At 33.6% G+C, this 24,343-nt stretch overlaps 2 protein-coding genes across 3 annotated transcripts in view; both read left to right on the plus strand.

Moving 5' to 3' along the window:
* Positions 1 to 393: 393 nt before the first annotated feature.
* The window catches only part of MED23 (mediator complex subunit 23), a 263,054-nt gene continuing 239,104 nt past the window's right edge, over positions 394 to 24,343 (plus strand). For both annotated transcript variants that reach the window (XM_089702005.1, XM_089702063.1), the window contains exons 1-17: positions 394 to 672; positions 743 to 987; positions 1,327 to 1,459; positions 1,825 to 2,007; positions 2,606 to 3,378; positions 3,627 to 4,027; positions 4,295 to 4,469; positions 4,929 to 5,098; positions 5,499 to 5,617; positions 5,970 to 6,157; positions 6,908 to 7,088; positions 7,437 to 7,582; positions 7,925 to 8,148; positions 8,642 to 8,881; positions 9,023 to 9,467; positions 10,052 to 10,258; positions 10,552 to 10,809. In XM_089702005.1, the coding sequence (XP_089558131.1) occupies positions 631 to 672; positions 743 to 987; positions 1,327 to 1,459; positions 1,825 to 2,007; positions 2,606 to 3,378; positions 3,627 to 4,027; positions 4,295 to 4,469; positions 4,929 to 5,098; positions 5,499 to 5,617; positions 5,970 to 6,157; positions 6,908 to 7,088; positions 7,437 to 7,582; positions 7,925 to 8,148; positions 8,642 to 8,881; positions 9,023 to 9,467; positions 10,052 to 10,258; positions 10,552 to 10,690 (4,011 nt within the window). In that variant the 5' untranslated portion in view covers positions 394 to 630 and the 3' untranslated portion in view covers positions 10,691 to 10,809. The remainder of the gene's footprint in view (positions 673 to 742; positions 988 to 1,326; positions 1,460 to 1,824; positions 2,008 to 2,605; positions 3,379 to 3,626; positions 4,028 to 4,294; positions 4,470 to 4,928; positions 5,099 to 5,498; positions 5,618 to 5,969; positions 6,158 to 6,907; positions 7,089 to 7,436; positions 7,583 to 7,924; positions 8,149 to 8,641; positions 8,882 to 9,022; positions 9,468 to 10,051; positions 10,259 to 10,551; positions 10,810 to 24,343) is intronic.
* The window catches only part of fax (failed axon connections), a 44,087-nt gene continuing 38,377 nt past the window's right edge, over positions 18,634 to 24,343 (plus strand). Inside the window, exon 1 of the mRNA XM_089699053.1 lies at positions 18,634 to 19,124. Coding sequence (XP_089555179.1) covers positions 18,819 to 19,124 — 306 coding nt within the window. The 5' untranslated portion in view covers positions 18,634 to 18,818. The remainder of the gene's footprint in view (positions 19,125 to 24,343) is intronic.

Genomic DNA, 24,343 nt, shown 5'->3' on the forward strand with positions numbered 1-24,343 from the left:
TTTAGTAAAGATATATTAATTCTTTGTTTATTGGAAACTAGGTTTCCACCTGCAGCTTCACCCGCGCAGTCAAAGAAAAACCCGCAAAGTTCCCGTTCCCGTGGGATTTCCGGGATTGCGTCATTTTCCCGGGATAAAAAGTAGCCTATGTCAAAATATCTCCATACCAAATTTCATGAAAATTGGTTCAGTAGTTTAGGCGTGATTGAGTAACAGACAGACAAACAGAGTTACTTTCGCATTTATAATATTAAGTATGGATATAATTCCGTCTTAAAATATTGTCAACATTTTTACATCTAGTACCCAACAACCTTCCATTCGCATATTTACAATTTTACTTTCTCTGTGATTCTAAACCATCAAAATGTCATCTGTCATTTTGCTTTGCACTGTGAAGTTTGAACGTTCTGCATTGTATTGTGATATTAAATTTTTATTGATAAAATTAAATAAGTAATAATAGCTATCCACAAAAAGCTTTTAAAATTAATTGCATAAGTTTTTACTGTGAAGAAACATGACATAAATTTTATGTACTTAAATCTTAGATGAGTTCGGTATACATCACGGACACCGCGTCACGTCCAACAATGTTTATATAGAATAAGGTTTAATTAAACTATAAAAATGGGTGAATCTCAAGTGGCGAACATCGTTAACGAAATACTGGTAAGTTTTAGCCATAGTTTTATTGCACTCGTAAGATATTCGGCACGTACGATACAAGAATATGTTACAGCGAGTGGAGACAGTCGAGGAAGCGTTTAGTTGTTTCTTGGTTCACAAGCCGGATCAGGAGAATGAAAGGCTCTCAATGTATCAAAAGAAACTATCTGCTGTAATGACGTCATCGAGTGCTGAGGTGCAGGAGTCTGGAATAAGACAATATATTACACTGACCGCTGTCCTCACGAATCGGTACAAGATGAAACAACTACTGACTCTACTAGAGAATTTGGTGAATACCAATATTTTGCAAGCGCGGTAAGATATACATATTATGCAGAGCGATCTTGTTTTATTTAATTTGCCATTATCTATGATCTACTTTCTAAAATAGATAAAACAACAGTAATTGAAATGCTTTCGATAAGTTCTTGGTTGCAAGCCTTTGTGTGCTCCTTCACAATAAAGTCTTAATTAGCTGTGAGATAAACACTTGCACTGGTGTCATTCAAAATGTCTTGTTATGATTTATATGTCACATAAATAATACTCTTATCCTGAATACATGATTCCAAAGAAACTATCAATCATATTATGTTGTACAAGTTTATCTTATCCAAAAGGATATATTGTAAGACTGTTTATTTTCATCTTTAGTATGCTCTGCGACTGTATTCTTGTATGCGAGAGACTAACATATCAAAATGCTGATTTTTGGATAGAATGTTTTAACCTGATTCGAAGAATTATTGGTGGAGTCGATTATAAAGGTGTTAGAGAAATTTTGAAGGTAACATTAATTTTTTTTATGTCATGAATATAGACTATAAATTAAATTATATGACTTTCTCTTTATTTGTAATAGCTTATTTTTTAAAGTACAATCCTAAGTTATCGTAATGAAATGAGCTGGTCATGCTTAAACAAAATGTTACACAAATATCAAGACACTGTTTGCATTTAATGTTGATAAGAATAGCTTTTGTTGTATTTATAAAGAAGATAATTTGGTATTATTATAATAAAATCTTTTGAATAACCACAACAATACTGCTTTATTATGATTTATAGTCTTGTAACAAAAATGCAATATTAAAATACCTATTTGAATATGCTTTGTATGAAAAGAGTTTCAGTACACTATAATATTTTCAGGGATGTCGTGATAAAGCTCTCACACTGCCAATTAGATTGAACTCAAGTACAATGCCGCAAATGAAAGCTATTTATAATGTAATTGAATATATTTTTGACCGTAACGCCTCTTTACTGCCGGCATACTTCATAGTGACTGAAATACAAAAGGACTATCCTGACAACAATCACTGGTTGCATTGGGTAAGATTTATTATTTTATTATGTATTAGGATAGGAAATAATTACTAACAAAACTATCTCTTTTCTATATGGAACTAATTAAATAACAATTGTTAAATAATTGTATTTGTAATTGGTGTCTAAATGTGTACTACATACTTTGCATGTACGAACGCATGGCAGCCTTATATAGCAGTCTAGGCTATGTGTGCTTCTGTGTCTTAAATACAAGAAAACTAAAATTATTAACCCGACAGCTACTTTCTCAGTTTTAGGGGTGTTGCAATGGAATATCTTATTTTCTATATTATTACCATATTATATAGAAATAATGATATTCCGTTCATACATCCCTGGATTCAACTGCAGCGAGTTGTCTACAGCACTCAGTGATTCTCTTCTATTCTCTTGTGTGTTGTATTTATGGAAATTTTGGATTGGATTGGAAGAACAATAGCCTACTAAATTTTCTACATTGGTGAATAATTGGAAAATAACACTTTAATATTTTCAGCGTACTAATCTACTTCTGACCTTTTTAAATACCTCTAAACATTAATTGTTATTTTCTTATCATGTATTTAGAAGTCATTTAATGGTAAACCTATTTTATTTTCAGCAACTAGCTAAGTTATTATCAACATTTGTAGAAAGTTTTAAACCATGTGCACAAATGGTTTCTATTGTCGGTCATTCAAAAATGCTACCCATTGTAGAATTCTCGGGATATGCTGACCATCTAGTAAATCCGTGGCGCTTAGATCCGACTACATTGAAATTCTGTTTAAAAGGCAACCTGCCATATGAAGATGAGCTGTTCAAACCGCAGATAGATTTATTGAAACATGTTTTGCAACAGCCATATTCGAGGGATATGATGTGCTCTATGTTAGGATTGCAAAAACAGCATAAGCAGTTGTGTATAGCTTTAGAGGACCAATTGGTTGAGCTGATGATCCTGCCGATAGAACGGAGTGAACAAGAGAACGAGGAAGATGAAATGTCCTCCACACATTGGTGTTGGTTGCATCTATCATCTCAAGTGATATATTTAATACTGATAGGCTTTGCCTCGTTCCCGAATATAGTAATGGGATTGCATAACAAGCTGATTGGTCGAGATATGAAAAAGGGAAGGGATCATTTGATGTGGGTTCTATTGCAATATATATCAGGGAGTATCCAACGGAATTCTTTGTCGCTGTTTTTACCGATTGTCAAGTTGCATGAGCTGCTTTATCCAGAAAAAGAACCATTGCCTGTGCCGGATTGTACGAAGGCTCACTGCACGCACCAAATGGCTGTTGTATGTATATGGACGCATTTATTGAAGAAGGCGGAGATTGAACATAAGACAATGGTTATGCCACAGAATTTAAAGCTGCAATATGAGTAAGTATTTTTCCATATAAATATGAAAATTTAACAATTCCACAATTTTAATTAAAGATTTACATTACAGTGAGCCTTTATGCTATGCAATTTGAAGTATTATTGTTTCAATATACTTCTTCACATTTTTTATTGAATAATAAATAGAAGGCTATTTGACGATTTAATTATACATTTTAAAGCTACTGGGAGTTCATGAAATTTTGTCATCAATCATTAACAGAAATATCATATCATTTTTCTTACAGATTCTTCCAACACCTCATGACGTCAAACAATACGCCAACCTTAATGGGCTCAGACTACCGCATAGCGTTACTGTGCAACGCGTATTCCACCAATCAGGAATATTTCGCTCGACCAATGGGAATCATAATAGAAACTCTATTCGGCAGTCAAAAAGCAATGTCCAATGGAAATCCTGCTTCACCCTTACCAACTGTGCCACTATCTATGTGCATTTTGGATAGTTTAACGCTACACTGCAAGATGTCCTTAATACATGCTATAGTGGCACAAATAGCGAAATTGGCGCAAAATAAAACTAATATACCGGGAAGCAATATGATGGCGCCAGCAATGGTTGAAACGTACAGCCGCCTTTTGGTGTACACTGAGATTGAATCGATGGGCATTAAAGGATTTATTAGTGAGTATGTTTACAAATAGGTGATAATAATAAGCACATCTAGTTAAAAATATGGATCAACTTTTTAATGACTGACCTTACAATAAAGAATAGCAAAAGATAACATTGAATATAAAGACAAGTAAACATAGGTTATACAAATTAAAAGCAATTATGTTTTTTTTTGTTGAAAAATCGATCAGTTAATCAAATGTATGAATATATCTGCCTCTTAACCCACTAGGAGACACGTTACTTCACTTTTTTATGTCAAGTAAATCATTCCAGACCAATTATTGCCCAACGTGTTCAAGTCCCACGCGTGGGGCATCCTCCACAACCTGCTGGATATGTTCTCGTACAGAATACACCACATACAGCCCCACTATAGAGTCACTCTGCTTTCCAATATACACTCGCTGACTGCGTACCCGCAAGCGAATCAAACGCAACTGCAGTTGTGGTAAGCTTAATTTAATATAGGCATACAAGAAAATAGTAAAAGATGACATGACAGAGAATATGAGCTATGTTTATTATTTGGGAAATACAAAAAATAACAAAAATATAAAATCACGAGGCGAGGATTCGATCCCGCGTCTTTTTACCATACCGAGGCAACGCACTTAGGGCATGTTTATTATTTCAATTTTTTTTGTGTTATTTATTGTTATAAATGTTACTTCAAGATATCCAGAAATGAGAAACCGATATATCGATAACATGTTACTTTGTATATTTTTATCATTTTTATTGCTTTCGATAAAATATGTCTTGAAATAAAAAAATAAAATATTTGTTTTTTGCATTGATGTAGAAATCAATGTACAAAAAATATTCAATTGAAAATAGAAACTCCTGATTTTTTGAAATTCGTTTATAAATAAATGATGCTATTGATAAAGATTTTTTTTTCTTGCAGTTTCGAAAGCACAGCGCTCCGTCTCATAACAAGTCTGGGCAGTTCGGGAGTTCAGCTGCAAATGTCTCGTGTGGTCTCGGAGCCAAAGTCGTTGGTGTCTAGTGAGAGTGAAGAGCTTAACCGAGTGCTCGTGCTCACTCTAGCACGAGGGATCTATATGACGGGGGCTGGTGAGTTCTGTATTCAAAAAAAAGGTTTAAATTACAATTTTTATAAAGTAGGAATTGCGACATAAAAATATTTACATACAGTGCCAACTGCCAACAGTATTTACAATCTATAAATAGAACCAAACATAAATAAGCAACAACAAAATAAAAAATAATCATATGATATACAAATCCGTACTTATATTATAAATTCGAAAGTAACTCTGTCTGTCTGTCTGTTACTCAATCACGCCTAAACTACTGAACCAATTTGCATGGAATTTGGTATGGAGATATTTTGATACCCGAAAAAGGACATGGGCTACCTTTTATTGCAAAATATGTACCACGGGCGAAGCCGGGGCGGACTTCTAGTGGTTAATATTTTACCACTCCAATTAACAGTAAATATATCTTACAGGTAGTGACGGAGCAGCAGTTAAGGAGTTACTTACAACAATAATGACGAACACACCGCACATGTGGTCACAGCATACGTTGCAATGCTTCCCGCCTGTATTGGTTGAATTCTTTGCTCAGGTTAGTGAAAAAAAAAAAAAACTAATGTTACAGGGATTAGCTTGCGTGTTTTTCAAAACCTATACTCTTTTGAATTAAAGAGAAGAATATATCATATCCTTAGCATATTGAAATCAGTTTTCAAATAGTTCAACACTGCATGTTCCGCGACATTTCACAGATCCGTTTAATAATAAAAAAGCCATGTTAAAATACAATTTCTATAATAGATTTAACAAATTCGCTTAGACATAATTTTATCATTTACTTTTTAAAATAATCTATCTGGTAGTAATCTTTATTTTTTAGTAGATGCTATTTTTTTATTTCTCCTATTTTACTTTCTAATACCTAATATTTAACCTCTATCCAGAACCCAGCTACAAAGGAAAACAAGCAACTCCTCAAGAAGTCCGTGGAGGAAGAATATCGTAAATGGACGTCAATGGCGAATGACAATGATATTATTTCGCATTTCTCAGTACCCGGGACTCCGCTGTTCCTATGTTTATTGTGGAAGATGATATTTGAGACGAATCGCATCAATCCTATCGCTTTTAAGTGAGTATAATGCGGTTTTGTTGGTTGTCTTATGCTTAAACTTTAAAGGTTAGTTGTGAAACTAAATATTGAAAGAGTTATTAGTAATTAGTTGGTTGAAGTTTTTGGGGTAACAAATATTAACGATGATTTTTGGTGAAATTATGATTTTTTTTAAAAGTATTATCCCGTCTTCATCTTCCACTTGTCCCTTTCTGTCGCCTTACGTAGCCAGAGCGGCCCCGCCACTCTCCTTTTCAATACTTAATACTTGTTTTAATAACTCAGGCCCCGGAAAATCTATTGTGTCTGGGACCGATCGGGCCGCTTGGGGCTCAATGGGTTAATGTAAGTAAGTAAGCCGATTCGGTGTGATATCATCTTTATACTTGATTTTATTATGAGGGGATTCTGATGAACTGATGAGTTCACTAGGATCCCCTGGGGGATCGGGCTGGGGGATCCTGGTGGCCTTAACGTTTCTGACTATCTTTTCATTGTCTACCTCTTACTTTTGCATCAGTTCTGGTAGTCCTTTCGATTAAATCCTGTGTCCATCGGTTTCCCTTTTCACTAAGCTCTTCTTCTTAAAGTGTCTTCTCCTTTGGGAGGTTGGCGATCATTAGGGCTATTACAATTTTGGAAACCGCTGTTCTGAACAATGATTTAGTGCTCTTCCCAAACCATTGACGAAGATTTTGGAGCCATGATATCCATCTTTCTCGAAGCAGATGAATAATAATTAATAATTATAAATGAAATTATTTCCAGGATCCTCGAGCGAATCGGCGCACGTGCACTATCAGCGCACTTGCGCAAATTCTGCGACTACCTCGTGTTCGAAGTGACGAACCCGGCCGGCGGGCCGCACATCAACAAGTGTGTGGACGCCATCAACGATATCATATGGAAGTACAATATCGTCACTATCGATAGATTAGTGCTGTGTTTGGTTAGTATGGGTTTTTGGGGGTGAATTTATTGGTAGTAGTGTGGTAGGGTTGGGAGTTTTTCCAAAAATGTTTGTTGTACCATACTTGCTTATTATGACTAGGAAAAAAGTTGTTTTAATATTTTTAGTTTTAAGTTTTAGTATTGAAAATCAAATACAATCAATGCATCTATTCTAAATGTAAAAATATATAAATACTAACGTAGAAATATGAACACATAGACACTTATTTTCCCATTAAATCTTGATCCCATTTTTGATTGTATGATAAGAAAATAACAACATAAAAATGCCAAAAAATTCTGCAAAATCAGATAAAATTATACTTATAAATACCTGCCATTCCAGGCCCTCCGACCAAACCCAGATGCGAACGAAAGCCAAGTGTGCCTCTACATCATACAACTACTTCTACTGAAAGGTTCCGAATTAAGAAACAGGGCTCAGGACTTCGTTAAGGAAAATTCACCAGAACACTGGAAACAGAATAATTGGTATGTATATAAAGTAAAAAGAAGTATAAAGAAATTTTAGTAGGTTTTTGTAAGTGGTTTAAATGGATTTGATGCTCTTGGATTTTTTGTTTGATGTTGAAATTGTGAGTGATTGAAGTAATTATATAGGTGTTTTATTTGGTCGATCTGCTTTTATATAAAAAATGTAAAATTTCATGGATTGAAAGCCGATTTATTTTTGTCAGCTGTCAGCTTTATGAAGGATTTTTTGTTATTTATCATCTTCTTGTTGCCTACTACTACTACCTTTACTTTAGACCTCTAAAGTACATTCTTTAAAAATTTTCACCCATTTTTCATACCTCCATACAAAATTTCCAGGTACGAAAAGCACCTAGCGTTCCACAGGAAGTACCCCGAGAAGTTTGCCCCCGAAGAAGCGAACGGGGCATATGGTGCCCCTATACCAGTGTACTTGAGCAACGTGTGTCTCAGGTTCATTCCCGTGCTGGACATAGTGGTGCATCGCCACTTGGAGATACCGCAAGTTAGCAAGAACTTGGAACAACTGTTGGAGCACTTGGGATACTTGTATAAGTTTCATGGTGAGTTGATTAAGTACTAATTACTTTGGATGAAAAGAAAAAGGAATAGAGCAAGGAAGAGAAGGAACATATGCTACTGATATATTAATATGTTGCATCACAAATAAAAATTGCTTCCCAGACCAAGTATATGATGTATTATGAAATACCCATATGTATAGTTTGATAAAGATTCAATTTATCGTCGTCGTCGTCGTTGGCCTATACGTCTATTACAGACGGTTTATGGTGCTATGACTGAGCAATGCTTTTGGTGTCCAAACAATCCAATGCGGGATCGACATACTTTTCCGCAGGTCGGACAGGGGAAGTTTGCTGGAGCAGGTTCAGTGTCGCCTTGGTTCAATTTATCACATTATGATAAAAGGCACAATTCATTTTATTTTAATAACACAACAAAATTTGCAAATGTTTTGTCTAATCTACATTTACTAAAAACCCCTTCAAAACCCACCCACAATTAAAAAATAAATATATATCAATATAATTCCAGACCGTCCAGTAACATTCCTCTACAACACGTTACACTACTACGAAACGAAACTGCGCGACAAACCTCTCCTCAAACGAAAGCTAGTGACCGCAGTACTAGGTGCTCTAAAAGAAGTGCGACCAAACGGTTGGGCGACCACGGAAACGTTCCAGAACTATCTGGCCAAATCCGATACAGATGCTACCGCGTGGACACCCGAGTTGAATTATTATTTGGGACTGGTTAACCGTATGGTGGATAGTATCCTTTTTTGAGTGAATGTTTTTTTAATATTAAAAAAATAATTAATTATTTGATCAAGCTAATTTATGTTCTATATATTATGAATTATAATTGTTAGTATGGACAATATTTGCCAACAATTTCCTCAACTCTTACCAGCAATGACAGGCGAATCCCACTTCCCGAATACAGACTGGCGTTTCAACGAGTACCCCAATCCTTCAGCACATTGCCTCTACGTAACTGGCGTAGAACTAATGTCCCTCCCAATAGCACCCAATATCGTCGGCAACAGCCTATTTGACGTCGTCACCAAAGGCTACGTTGTTATCCCCACCACTAAAATACAGTTATGGATCAACGCAATAGGAATCATACTAGCCGCTCTCCCAGAGGCATATTGGACAGTATTATACGATCGTGTATTGGAAACTATAACCAGTAATGATATGATCGAATGGTCGTACGAACATACCCCGTTCCAGTTGTACAATTTGAATACGACGTTCGATGCAATGTTGGAGAATAAGTTCAGTATGATTGTCGCGTTGACGCACGCGTTTTGGTATCACGCGGGCGCTGGGTTGATCATGTTGATGCCTACGTGAGTATTATTTATATTTTACTAGCTTTCCGCCCGCGGCTTCGCCCGCGCAGTCAAAGAAAAACCCGAATAGTTCCCGTTCCCGTGGGATTTCCGGGATTGCGTCATTTTCCCGGGATAAAAAGTAGCCTATGTCCTTTCTCGGGTATCAAAATATGTATCTCCATACCAAATTTCATGAAAATTGGTTCAGTAGTTTAGGCGTGATTGAGTAACAGACAGACAGACAGAGTTACTTTCGCATTTATAATATTAGTATGGATTATCTGCGTATCCTGGTCTCGACCAACTGCAAATTATTGCACGTTATAAACATATCCATATCCATATATCGTTTATTCAGAGTTTAGACGAAGTTTGAATAACTCTAATGTAAAAGCTTTTTCTTATTTCATGAAAAATATTAGAAAATATTTAATTAAATGGCATTAAAACAACTTCTATTCAGTTAAATATAAAATATTAATTTTAATCGCAATGTGTACCAATTTATGTTTACACATAACTACTATTTAATAAAATATTCTGAACTTATTACATTACATATAAACAACTATTTTACCTTATTACCTTATCAATTCCAGGTTTGTCAAAGAGAAGTTAGCCCCAGAGATCCGTACAGAAACCCAACTGATATACCTCTGCCACCTCGTGGGTCCGTACCTACAGCGGTTCAACTCGGACCTCTCTCGAGCGGTTATGGATATAACCATAACGTTGTACGAACTACTCGCCCACGTGGATAAGAATCAACCCCACTTGGAATATATAGACCCGATTTGCGACTTGCTGTATCCTTTTTTTTTGAAGAAAAAAATGTTTTTTAATTCGTTTTTTAAGATAGTTTTGTTACAATTGCATGTGCAAATGAAGAAGATTTGTTATGTTTCAGTCCTATATAGCTCTATTAATTCATCAAAATCGTTTCAGTGTTCAAGACATAGTGTAACAGACAGACCGACAGTTATTTTTTTTATTAAAAATGTATGATTTGAATTCTTAGTGAATAATTGCTGCCATTCAATGTTAATAAATTTTCCGAAAAAATTACAAATATTACCAGTAATTCCTTAACGCAATACAGTTATCACATAAAATACATGTTCGTCGGCGACACGCTAAAGAACGAACTAGAAGCAGTGATCCGAAAACTTCGTCCCGCTCTACAAATGCGTCTTCGGTTCATCACTCACTTGAACGTGGAACAAATAAACACCGCCTAGCAGAACGATTACTACAGCTATACGCCCTCCAGCTCTAGCTCGAGCTCGGAATAAGCTATGCTGTAGTAATAAAACCACTCTTTCGTTCGGTCTTTCGTTCACTCAATACGCTAGTACGCGTAGTGTTCAATTGACTGCAAGGAAAGTATATGAGCGTTAGGTTTCGATCATTTCATTCGGTCACGATTGAGAGTTGTGAGTTACCTAAAATGTGTGTTTAACTGTTTTTAAAATCTCATTGGATTATTGTGTAATTCAAACTTTACATAAATGTCGTGATATGTTTTTATTAGTCCAATAACTTTACACTCAATAATTAAAAAATCGATAAGAGTAGTAGTTGTGTTGAAAAATTTTAACCGTTTTAAGGAATCCAATATTTTGTATTTATAATCATTTTATTGTATTTTTTATTTATTAATTTTATCAATGTTTTAACAATTATATCCTAATTGTGGCCGTTGAATCAAGTAAGTCATTTTGTCCGTGTTTTAATGAACTTGATGACTTGACTGTAATTTATTGGAAAATATTGAGGAATGATGAATGATGATATATAGATAATTATCAGTTTTTTTTTGGTTTATTTAAATTTGTTTTTACTTCATTCTTAGATAATTTCAAAACATTATATTGAATTTCAGAATAAGTTTAATTATGAATTACTTAATTATAAGTTGTAACATTATTGTGCCCTATTTATCACATTGCCCATTGTGTGTGTTATTTTACAAGAAACTGACTAAAAGCTGTGACCAGCGATTACAAAATTGTATAGTTACAAGTAAGGTAGATAGTAATTTACTAGATAAATAATGTTTTTAAATGGCCTAAAATTTAATACACCATGTGTCCTTTGTAAGCAACAGTGAAATTAATCAATAGTGATAGTTGTAACACTGAGAAATTACTACTACTTTTAACTACTTTTATGAAAACTTGTCACTTATGATTCAGCAATAAATATTCTGTAGTATTAGAAGACACAGGTGCATTGGTTGTTAAAGTAATGTAGTGTTAAGTATACTATTTGCTATATATATCTTATATAAATAATTAAATTAAGCAGTAGTTTGCTTGTTGAAGGCATAATACATTTAATACCCTAAAATTATATACTTGAATATCTGGTCAGAAAATTGTTGGATAACGTCTCTGTTAGAACAACAAGCTCTTCTTAAAAATAAAGAAAACACAAAATAAAACCATCGAGCGACGTTAATGTCGATTTATCCACATCACTATCAATACATCACAAATTATTATCTACAATATTTATCTTATTTATATTCATTAAATTATGAATCTGTGGTGATAAATAAAGGAATTGTAAACCGCTATTGATAAGAATTTTAAACTTGTGAGATTACTATACTTATTATATAAACTTAGAATCGTAATTTTGGTTGTTCAACGTTAATAGTGAGTATAGTTAATAATATGTATGTGTAATATTAAAATGTGTGATCATTTGTTAATTAAGGAATTAACGCACATTGATTCTTGATAAAAATAATCAGTGAGGTTAGTAATGATAAATTTTGCTGTACAAAGAAATTTTATCTTACGAAGCCTTATTTCAAATATGAATACTAGAGAGCTGAACGACTTAAATCAAACAAATTGGTTATTTATAAATAGATTTTACCAAATAAGTTCTAAAAATTTAGTGGCTTCTCAAACCGTTAAAACTTTTTTTTTTATAGGATTGGAAGGCAAACGAGCAGCCTGGAATAAATATACAACAAAACAGTCTATAACTTTATACTTTGCCATCGAGTAACAATAATAAATGAGTTATAAATATAATTTTGCACGCCTCATAAGCGAAGCGTTGAGGTGGGTACTACTGATTGAAATGAAAACATCTGATTTTTCAAACTTAAAATGTCTTTATGTATCATACATTGCACTTGTAAGATAATACATACACACACATATTAAGAAAAAACACTACTTTTAACGTTCATGATATTTTTGATGTCATTTTTGTTATTTAAACTAGTTAAAAAACAGTTTAAAAAAGTTCTGTCTTGGACGTCCGTGTGTCTGTATGTGCGGATCCTTTTTCTTGTTAACACGATAGCGACCGAAATACTTTACTAATCGAGTCTTTTTTTTTCTCTTACGCTTGAGTATGCTCAGGAATAGAACCCTTTCATTTTTCAGGGTCTGATTCGATGTGGTTTAATTGTTATTAAATAAACAAAAATAATAATTAAAAATATTTATTAAAAAAAAATTATGAGGCGTGCACTTTTGGATTTTCCAAATTATATTTATATCTATGGACCTTTTGTATAAAAAATCAAATATGGAAAGACAAATTCCAATTGGAATACTTTGGAACTATAGTTTGAGGGTGTTTATTTTTTTTTATATTCTTTGTTTTATACGTTCTGCAAATGACTAGCCAGATAAATGTTTATACTCTATTATACTAGTATTCATGTTCGAATTTTTTTATGAATAAGTAACGTCAGGATATCGTAATTGAACAAAATTGGTGACATAATATTTCTCCCACTTCAAAAACTAATTATTTTTGAAGTAAAAATGCGGTACCTGACGTATTAATTCAGTGCCCTGAACTAAGAGTAAAGTATAAAAAATAGCAATAATGTAAAAGTTGTAATACCTCATATTATGTAGATATTACATAAGTAAATTACTACATAAAAAACTATACCTATGATTACGAAATTAATTGAAACTGTTCTATTTTATATTGGAATACGATTTTGTAATTGTTCTCTATTTTTGGATATACTGTGTATAAATGTATACCTACATGTAATAAAGATATGGTTAAGGCTGTTTAATTCATTTTCCCATACACTTGGATCACTTTCAATTTACTTTTTTTTACTAGAATAATATATCCCTTGTTTAAGTCGCAACCTGTTGTTTTTATTTTTTAATAAGTTTTTTTTTAAATCACCTATGTAAAGTTATGTTTGGTTGGAGTTGTATTCAGAATTTCAGAGTGTATACTTTTAAAATATAAATATAATATAAATATTTACAAGAGTTACAAAATTGCCAAGTTATCTGAGATAATATGTAGTTCTTGATTTTTATTAGAAATAATTATTAATCTTTTTGGCTGGACTGAAGCTAGGCGCGAGTTGATGAGAATGTAAAATATCCCCTTTTCCACAGTAATAAGAACTACATAGCGAGCAAGATGACAATAGTGCCAACTTCAGCAATGTTTGGATTGGCACTCTTAGTTTCTAGTTATAGATAAAATATGATACATAGTTTCAAAAAAATGATCATGAAAAAAGGTGTTGCTGTTGTCGCTGATTTTATATTTTTTAATAATAGTAGTTATGATATTTTCTATATACCTACCATGAAATATAATATGTTTAACACTGTGGTTTAACATTATTTCATCACATATGTAGTACCGAAATTATATCAAAATGTTTATTTAAGTATATGTAACTAGTAATGAGTATATTATTTAGTAAAAAGTAAATGAATAAATAAATTCTATAAACCCATTGATATAAAAACACTATTAGAAAGCCCTTAGATATCAATGTGTAACGCATCGGATTTACTTCAATACACATCGTTACAGGCTATTGTGAATTTGCCTTGTTATAAGAAAAAACAGCGCGCATGCCCCGTGCTTGTGCATAATATATAGGGTGTCCCAACAAGAACGCAAGATTTAAATTTGGCGCCATTCGAAGTGTCATTGACATATCAACAAGTGTTATTTTTTTTAGTAGAAGGTATAAGCACAATATACAGATACATACAGTAAGGAAACTTCATACAAAATGTTCGAAATGGCTCCCCCCCCATCAAGCGTGTTTACGAGGGTATATCGACAGTAGCGGGTGACACATCCACAGATTTTGTATGACAAAGATACATAGCACAGATACATAGTATAGAAAAGTGATGTCAATGACTTCACGTTAAATAAATATCGATTGTTTCAGTTTGTAGCCTAACTATATTTTTGGCTTCGGTATCTATTGTAAGTATTTTTTTTTTAAATATTCAATCTACAGTTTTGACTTTCCTACGATTTTATTATATGTATAGATATTAAAATAACCATCACATAAATATGCCTTTATTCGAAAAAAAATTACAAATTATTTATTGAAAAATACTTTGGTCTACTACGACTAATTCGGAATTTATTGTTAAAGTTTAAGGTGTAAAATATTCTCAATCTTATGAACATTTTTTTTAAGTAACTTATGTTTAATTCGTTGTGAATTTATTAAGCCACTTTACAGTTTATGTGTTCTCTCTTAAAGCAGCAACGAAAATGTTATCCATTTTCTCGACATATTGAACAAAATCATCTGGTGGTATAATTGGTTTATTTGGTATAGTTGAATTCAAGCAGCCGAATATTGCGCAATTAGTACGTGGCATTTTTAAAATGATCGCCGAAATTAACTTATTTACAAGCACGTGTTCAAATTAAACTGAAATAGTATATTTCACCAAAATGTTAAAACAATAAATACATAAAAGACTAGCAATGCCCTGCGGTTTCATCCGCATAGATAGCGATATCGTTACAGTGAAAAGTCTACTATAGGTCGGACTATAGGTTTAATTTTTAATCACATGATAATCACCTTTACCCCGTCCCGCACTACGGCCTTTTTTTTTTTGTTTTAGTGGGGAAATCTTTCATAGATACCCACGGCCTCCGGGGGAGGGGCCGTGGGTTATGTCGGATTCCTACCGACCAAAACCCCACTGTGTTCCGTCAAGACGCATATTGGTAGAATTCCTCCATGACCCCCGCACTACGGCTTGCTCGAACAGTATACCTACTATTTTCTGTAGATTGACACTTTTAAAAATTCGTTATATCTTTTGAATGGAATATCCAATTCTTTTCATTTAAAAAGTATTTTGCTGGTATTGAAACAGTCTATAATAAAACATCATTTAATGGGATAAGGATTAATATATGTGTATCGATAACATGGTTTGATTACTGTCGGCACTTCTATCTACTTTGAAAACGTAAAAAAGTTGTTGTAGTAACATAACTACTGAAGATGGACATATGGTATCGCGGACTTTCTTGTAGATATTGATCCATTCTATAATACCGTAGAACATTTTTTTGTTCTATCTTCAATAGATTCCGCAGCGCACGCGATGACATATTTTTTATTGAGGATTTTTTTACACCTTGGGTTACATTATTGCATTTTTGGTAAGGATCTCTAATTTTTTTGAAAATGCAATATAGCCTATGTTGCTCAGTAAAGATGCAGCTTTCTAATGGTGAAAGAATTTTTGAAATCGGTCCAGTAGTTTTTGCGTGAAAACCATACATACATACATACATACATACTTACAAACTTTTCCTCTATATAATATTAGTATAGATAGATATTATAATTATTGTATTTTTATCGATACGTGAAGTCACCAATTTGTCAAGCACTATTAGCCTGTCAAACTATTTTCTTTTTCATCCTAAAACAAAAAAGTGGAGGTTCTACGCTCGTTTAATAATAATTTAAATTTATATTTGCATATTTTGTGTTTTGTAATTTAATTTAATTTATCGTTTCAAAAATAATTTAGTAGGTATACCTACATACAAGTATTGTAATTTCTGGTTTAAAATAATTACTTATTGAATATATGTATAATAAAAATATCAAGCATTATAAATAATTTAGGTACATTAAATAACCTTCGGCGTCCATAACAAAACAAGATTTCGAAATATCTTATCGTAATATATATATAAATCTCGTGTCACAATGTTTGTCCTCAATGGACTGGATATGGATGGAATGGATAATAAAATTCGCACACCATGTGCAGTTCGATCCAACTTGATAGATAGGATAGTTTAAACATGTAGGTAGGTACCACGGGCGAAGCCGGGGCGGACCGCTAGTAGCACTGATAAAAACGTATTTACTTTAACAAGGTGTATTAATTCGGATTGTTTCTTCTTGTAAATATATTTAGGCTAAACCATTTTTGTATTTTAACGAGTTTTAATCTCAAAATGACCACAAAATCGACTGTGAAAAAAAGCAAACAGAAATATACAGGCCGAATTGATAATCTCCTCCATTATTTTTGAAGTCGGTTAAATATCAAAAAGGTAACAGCCCTATAGCTATAACAGTGCTTACGTCAAAATTTCATCGCAGGGGCTTAGTTTCCTAACTGTATGTACGTAGTATATATCTGTCAACTGTGGTATAAGGTTAGTAAAAATGGAACGCTAAACGAAGGATCAACGCATTCTCATTGTAAAATTTGTTTTACCAAAATAGTGAAAGTTTTGCGGCTACAGTACGCAAATTGCGATCAGTAAATAGATTAATGGAAAAATTTGCTGAAACTGGGTCTGTTTGTGACGTAAAGACAACAACGCGCCTCGACCAAGTCGATCAACTGAAAATAACGCAGCTGTATAACGCGTTTCATTAAAGAAACGAATCTTCAATGGCGTCCAAAGCTGACACTGACATATGGTAGGGTCAGTAAAAAAGAAAATAAAAATAATTTAAATGGATAATCATTTTATTAATAATTATTTCAAATTGTTTATTGACAAACTTCTTTGTTATGGTACTTGTGTATTTATATGAATTATCATATTTACGTATACAGAATGCAATAAAATCCCCATAATACTTGTAATGAGCCCATAAAACTGAACAACTTTTCCCAAAGAACATATTATGTCAAATTCCAATAAAACATTATATTTTATTATCGCAAATACATAATTGTCATTGTAAATTTATGATAAAAACTATTATAGGGAAAATCAAATACATTTTAGTGATTTTTATTTTCCCTATTTTTTTGCATGCCGTACGGCCGTGTGTAAGCGAGAGGGAATGATAACCGCCGCCATTTAAGATTTGTTTCTCTAATGAAATGCTCTATACGTGATGATATCGCTCAAACTCCATCCATCTCAATTCAACACCGAGCTCCAAAAAATGGTGTTTCCGAATCCACTATGCAGCGAATTTTGACGAAAGATATGCGTCTTGCATGCTGGAGGGGATGTGGTTTCAACAAGACGGCGCGCGCGGCGCCACAAACGCGGGCGAAGCCGCGGGCGGAAATCTAGTCCTATAAGTATATATACGAAGTTCGAATAAAATATTTTTATGTATTTTCTTGTTTATAATAAAATAAAAACACACGTTTATTAAGTATCCAATAATTATTGTAAATACAGCCTTGTAGTTAGTTAGGTATGTACATACTAATGTAGGTAATTAGGTATGTATTTAAATTAAAAGAGCGACGCTTTCTCCTGCCCAAAAAGGATATCCGGTCAATCCGTGACAGTTTTAATTGAGGTTTTAATACTTTCATTGGGATTGGCTGAATGCAAGGCTATTAGATCGGATACGACGCCGTATTTGATTTAGAAAATTTAATATAATAAATAAAATACTGGATTTATTAATTGGTATCAATAAAAAAGTCTTTCCTTGTTCTTTTAAAACACTTTAAACACAGATGAATATATTTTGATATGAATCATAATTTAATTATTATTATTATAATTTATTTATTTAACATAATATTAATTCTTAGATGATATAATTTACATTGATGCAATCATAAACTCATTCAAGTTTTTCTGTGCAATTAAAAATGAGTTTTATTAATTATTAATTTACTAACATAGTTTCAGAGGATATAAAATTAATTATAACTGTAGGAAAATTTATGAAAGGGTATCAGGATATTTTTTGTTTGGAGCTAGTTTCTCGTTTCGTGCACTTAGTATAACCATGGACTAATAGAATATATTTTAGATTCTATTAGTCCATGGTATAACGAACATTGTTGTAAATTTAATGCACTCTACATTGTCCGTAATCCCTATTCACACCAGTGAGCCCCGTCGCCATTTTGAAACAGTGAATACTGAATAGCGTTGCCGGGCAACGAGTTTAGTCAGTTGACTATCTGTAGCGCGGCGTTACGGTAGTCAAGTCCGCCAACTTGCTAACGACAAGCGCGCCTTGTTTAAACGGGACTCAGCCATATTACAGAAAACAAAAGACACTCGCTGAAGCGTTGTCGTGTGTTATTAAATTTGATATATTAAACTTGTGCATAAAAAATCAGAATGGCTACGGAAGTTATCAATAATGCTCCCGATAATACCACCAAGGAAAAGGAGATGAAAGAGGACGCGCCGGTTGACAATAGCCAAACAAAGGAAGAAGCTGCTGCTGCCGAAAAGGCAGAAGAGAAAGCAGCCGAAGAAAAGAAAGCTGAACCGGCACAGCCCAAGCCGACCGTTCACAAAGCTAATTTTCAACAAGATGTCGTTTACCTATATCAATTTTCCCGAACGCCTTTGTTGCCGTCTACTTCTCCGTACTGCTTGAAAGTCGAGACATGGCTTCGTTTGGCCGGCATCAAATACGAGGTAAGTGGAATGTGCATTAAAGATTTTTTTTGAAACCGCTTGCGTATCGATCGAACATTCCATGTTTGAAAAGTTTCTTCCAAGTTAGGGCGTGGTTATTTTTTTCTGGTACCGACGAGAACCATGAAGTTTATATATTGTTTTGTTAACTGGGATTAATTAATTGGCATCTATTGGTAAATTTCATGGAATGTTTGAGAGATTTATTAAAATGTTTCATTTATCATTTTACGGACGACGCTGCAGCCGCGAACTTCGCCTTGCGAATTTATTTCACACCCATCATTATTTATTTCATGCATCTACACAATTTGTACCTAATTTGTTAATAAACCCATCGGGGATAAAATAAATAGAATAATGTATTTATAAAAAAAAATCAACTTTGGAAATAAAAATCATTTTTATAGAAAATAAAAACTATTCATCATAAATATACCTTTTAAATTACCTATTTAATAGCATAAAATCCTTCTTTTTTCAAAATTAATAAATTTTGTACTTTTGGTACTACACCCAGTTTTTAGCAACAAATAAACTGTACAATTTTTTTACATTAAACTAAAAAGAAAATTATCTAATTAAATTGGTGCATAAAACTTTTTAATATCAAAACTAAATTTCAACCTATAAATTATGAAGTAACAAAACCATATCAATACCTATTTCACAGTTGCATTAGTATGTATGAGCTACTTTTTCTAATTAATATGCTAGATATATAACCGATATTAATACAATGCATAAAGGAATGCAAGTACACTAAGTTACTACTGATCACTTATTATGGACCAAGCATGCTATATTCACACTTGATTAACATAACTGACACATTTATATATAATTAACTAGCTTTCCGCCCGCGGCTTCGCCCGCGTTTTCAGAGAAAAACCCGTTCCCGTAGGATTTCCGGGATAAAACCTATCCTACCTATGTCCTTTCTCTGGTATAAAAATATATCTATACCAAATTTCATGTAAATTGGTTCAGTAGTTCAGGCGTGATTGAGTAACAGACAGACAGACAGAGTTACTTTCGCATTTATAATATTAGTATGGATTAATTAATGATATATAGGCATATAGATCATCGGTATAATAACTGGTACTTATTTAAAAGAGTTATCTTTTTACATCTTCATGTATAAAATAAAATTGGTAAAGTCAATAAGACTGAAAGAAAAGAATCTATATTTTTTAATTTTATGATTTATTCTCAAGTAATAATCTTCATCATTTTCAAACATTACCTACCTTATGTGTAAGTTGAGCAAAAATTATTACTAAGAGTCTACTAGAAACCTAAAATTTATAAAGCAGTCTTATTTTTTTCTTTGTTCTGGGACCCAGTGTGAAATCAGCTTTATTGTTTTAAAACCTACCTAAGTTAGAACAAAAGACGTGCGTACAAGTTTTAACTTGCAACCAATCAGAGCTTTTAATATTATATTGAACAATAAACGCAAGTTGTTGAAACGGACTATTCATTTGCGACGATTTTTTTTCTCAATTGAAAATAGTACAGCTGCTTCTATGATACATAATTACTCTCCTTGAAACCAGCGTGTGAAATTGCCTAAAAATACTTTATTCAAAGGGATATTTCGGTATGGAATCTATATTTATCCTTACGTAGGTAGGTATATCATAAGTTGTTTATAACAGCCTCGGGACAAATACACGACTACACAAATTATAATGTCATTCACTGTTTCGAGATGTTTCGAGAATAATAACGATTCTGGAAAGGTCTGGACGACGCGATAACGCCATATAGATCGGCCAGCCCTTGTCTCGGTCCTTTATAAATATTTAATACATATGTATATCCATCCACATCGCAGTAGATCCCGCGTGAAGCTATGCACGATTTCTCTTTTCTCATTTATGTCGAAGAAATCGTCTCTGAAATACATTCTCAAATGCTTGTTTTAAACTAAGACGATAAAAGAAATAGTGATTTCGACTTCGTCTCCGTTTGCGTTGTTATTATTTAAAAATTCTCGTTCCGTCCTCCCGTTATGGTGTTTGCACAAAAAAGGTTATCGCTCGAGGCGTGGTTGCCAGATGTTGCCGAAGGGCATGTCGGCGAAGAAAAATTATACAATTAATATTTATAATGGACGCGCTGTGTCGGGACTCGCACGCTCGAGGGTGACTTCAGTGCGAAATCGGCTGTAGCTCAATTAACTTTATACGATTCATGGTATTTTTATAACCCTGGAGTTTAGCTTTGTCGCGTCGAGCTTTTGTCTTTCTCGTTAACTTTTCTTTGTAAGCTTTCCGCTATTTCGTTGTTAAGTTTTGGTGGAGTTTAAGCTATCTGCCAGAAATGTTCATAAGTAGGTACTTAATTACTTTTGGATAATATTCATAGACACACAAAAATCAGCTTCTATTTTTTTATTATTTATGAAATTCGTATTAGGTCCAATTACAAAACTGTTAATGTTATCGATGTTAGCGAATAACTGATTATCTACACACATTGAAAATCCATAACGAATAGAATAAAACCAAGATAAGGTTTCTGTTTATAATGGCTGGTTCACACTTTGATTAGTGTGAGTGCAGGTGATTAGTGCGAGTGCAGGTGTGTAGTGCGAGTAGTGTCCAATTGACTGCGAGTGCAGGTGATTAGTGCGAGTGCAGGTGTGTAGTGCGAGTAGTGTCCAATTGACTGCGAGTGCAGGTGATTAGTGCGAGTGCAGGCACGCTGCGAGTGAGGGGGAAGGGAGGGCGCGCGGGACGTGGCTACTCGCAGTCCACTCGCAAAAAAATAGAACACGCTTCTATTCACTTTACTACACAGCCTACTAAACACTCGCACTAAACAGTCGCTGTCCACACGTAGTACTACTCATCACCTGCACTCGCACTAATCAAAGTGTGAACCAGCCATAAGTCATAATATAGTGATATAAATACCATCGCATAACTTACGGGTACATTTTCCTTTTCATTGCGCTTGGTATAATATGCGAACACTTCGTACTCGGGTTAACTTTAACGTAAAAGTTATGGCGAGAAAATCGTTCCCCATAATAATTTCCAACCCCATTCCCCCTGCTTAGTAGATTTTCTGATTTTGTAACATTATATTGTCACTGGACTCTTCAACAATTTATACTACGTCTCAAGAAGCGTTATCGATTACACCGGAGCCGCGTTATAGACAGACAGAGCAACATACATGCATCTATATAGTATGAATGGTACTCGTATACCTCCCGTCTCGCACATACCATCTCGTATTTAATATATTTTCCTTATGAATCCTATTTCCAAAGGAAATATCACACTTTACTGATAAAAATGAGATTCGAGGATCAGATTACGCAGCTCATTATTGCGTTCCAACAAGCCTCAATAAATATATGCTTAATGAACTAAATGAGAATTCCTGCACGTCTCATGTTCAGATACGATTATTATGCGTTTTACAAATGTTTATGTATCTCGTACATATGTAAGTGTAGAATATCACGCTTTAATCGTGGATGACTGATGTAGACTATCAATGTTATGTTAGTTACAGTTTCTTGTAATAGGTGGAGTTTTCGATTAGATTGAGAACAATCAATAAAATTGTATACTCTTCATTGTTACGTGTTCAATGATATAGTCACACAGAGCAATGCTTTAACTGACGTTCAAGCTCAGTTAGCCACTCTGGTGGTAATGTTTTTAGATAATTTGGGGGTTAAATGATTCTTGCTAAAAAATATAGGGAAGTTCGATTTAATCGTATACGTAAATATAGTATAGTAGTAGCTAAAAAACACAAACTGGCAGATTCAAACCTTTGGTGGAAAGAAACACTTGTACAACCACAAGTAAAAGAAAATGATACCGCTAAAATTCTTTGGGAAATGCCTGTTCGAACTGATGTCACAATCACACACAACTCAAAGGTCGGTCATTGCGATTGTCAAAGGAGCCACAGGGGTAGTAGCTAAAAACATTATAAAATATTATATTAAAGATCTTAGATAGATATATTAGATACGTTTATTGACATCAGCATTCTTCAAAAACAAGCAGCCAGCATTCATCAATTTTATTAAGTCAAGTACTTGGCGATAACGTATTTATAAACACAGCAGTAAATCATAACACACAAAGTATAATACTAGTTATCAACACCTACATCTCAACTAATGATGAATCGATTAGAGCCATTCAAATATCTACAGACGAATAAACAATAAACATAGGCTACCAGATTCAATTTCGACAGTTCATGCACCAAGGAATCAAGAACAGAACAAAAGGCGAAGAAGAAGGTTGAACGAATAGTACTATATGCCTTTCTTACATTTTATGACACAACTAATAATACCTTTATAATAACATGATAATAACGATTTAATTAAGGGGATTCTAAATACTTTTATTCTCGTGGGATACGAGACGGAGTATTTAAAAGGTACCGACAACATGTCGTGAAAGTGGGCATCCACAAAGAAAGTATAGTAGGACACTTGCTTTTTATTATTTGGGATTCAAAAGGGATAAGTTGATTAATTTTTATGTTTAGGAGTTAGGACGTAGGTAAGTAACAAGGAAGTATTATTGAGTAACGCTATAAAATAAAGCGGCTTTCCTTCTTATCGTAGAGTTAATTAAAAATATGTTTTTTGGAATCTCAGTTATCAATATTATATACATATCAAGCCATATAAAATTTAAGTTCGAAGTAATTACAGTAAGAACGCGCGTTTGTCCTTTTTGCTTTTTCGAAGCATGCATTTTGTTACCAAATTCCTGGGTATAAAAAGCCCTATAACGACAAAAAAGAGCGTCGAAACTTGACACAATAAGAATGAGAAGTTCGTAGCGGACTGATTTGGGGCAAACGGGTTCTGGGAGAAAGGCCGCGGGAAATATCTTGTTTTTATGGCCGCTCGGCTCGAATGAGCGGGGTCTTTTTTACCCGACTGCGCGAAAGAGGGATATGTTTTCGAGAGCTTCATTTTTCTATTTATATTATTTGTCCACATCGAATAGAACTTACTAACATAACAGTTTATTATAATAAATAGATTTTTTTTATATAAATTTATAATAACAGAAAGCTCATAAAAGGAAATAAAACTTAACAACATTAATAAAGTTAACATTTATATTCTTTGGCAGGCTTTTGTAGCTAGATTTTTAATGACTATTATATCGATATTATAATGACGCATTCATGGCGATGTATTTGAATTTTGAAGA

The sequence above is a fragment of the Colias philodice genome, chromosome 1 (assembly GCF_061535455.1).
Source record: "Colias philodice isolate Cphi_HAF_F1 chromosome 1, ilColPhil1 Martin Lab GWU primary, whole genome shotgun sequence".
Taxonomy (NCBI): Eukaryota; Metazoa; Arthropoda; class Insecta; order Lepidoptera; family Pieridae; genus Colias; species Colias philodice.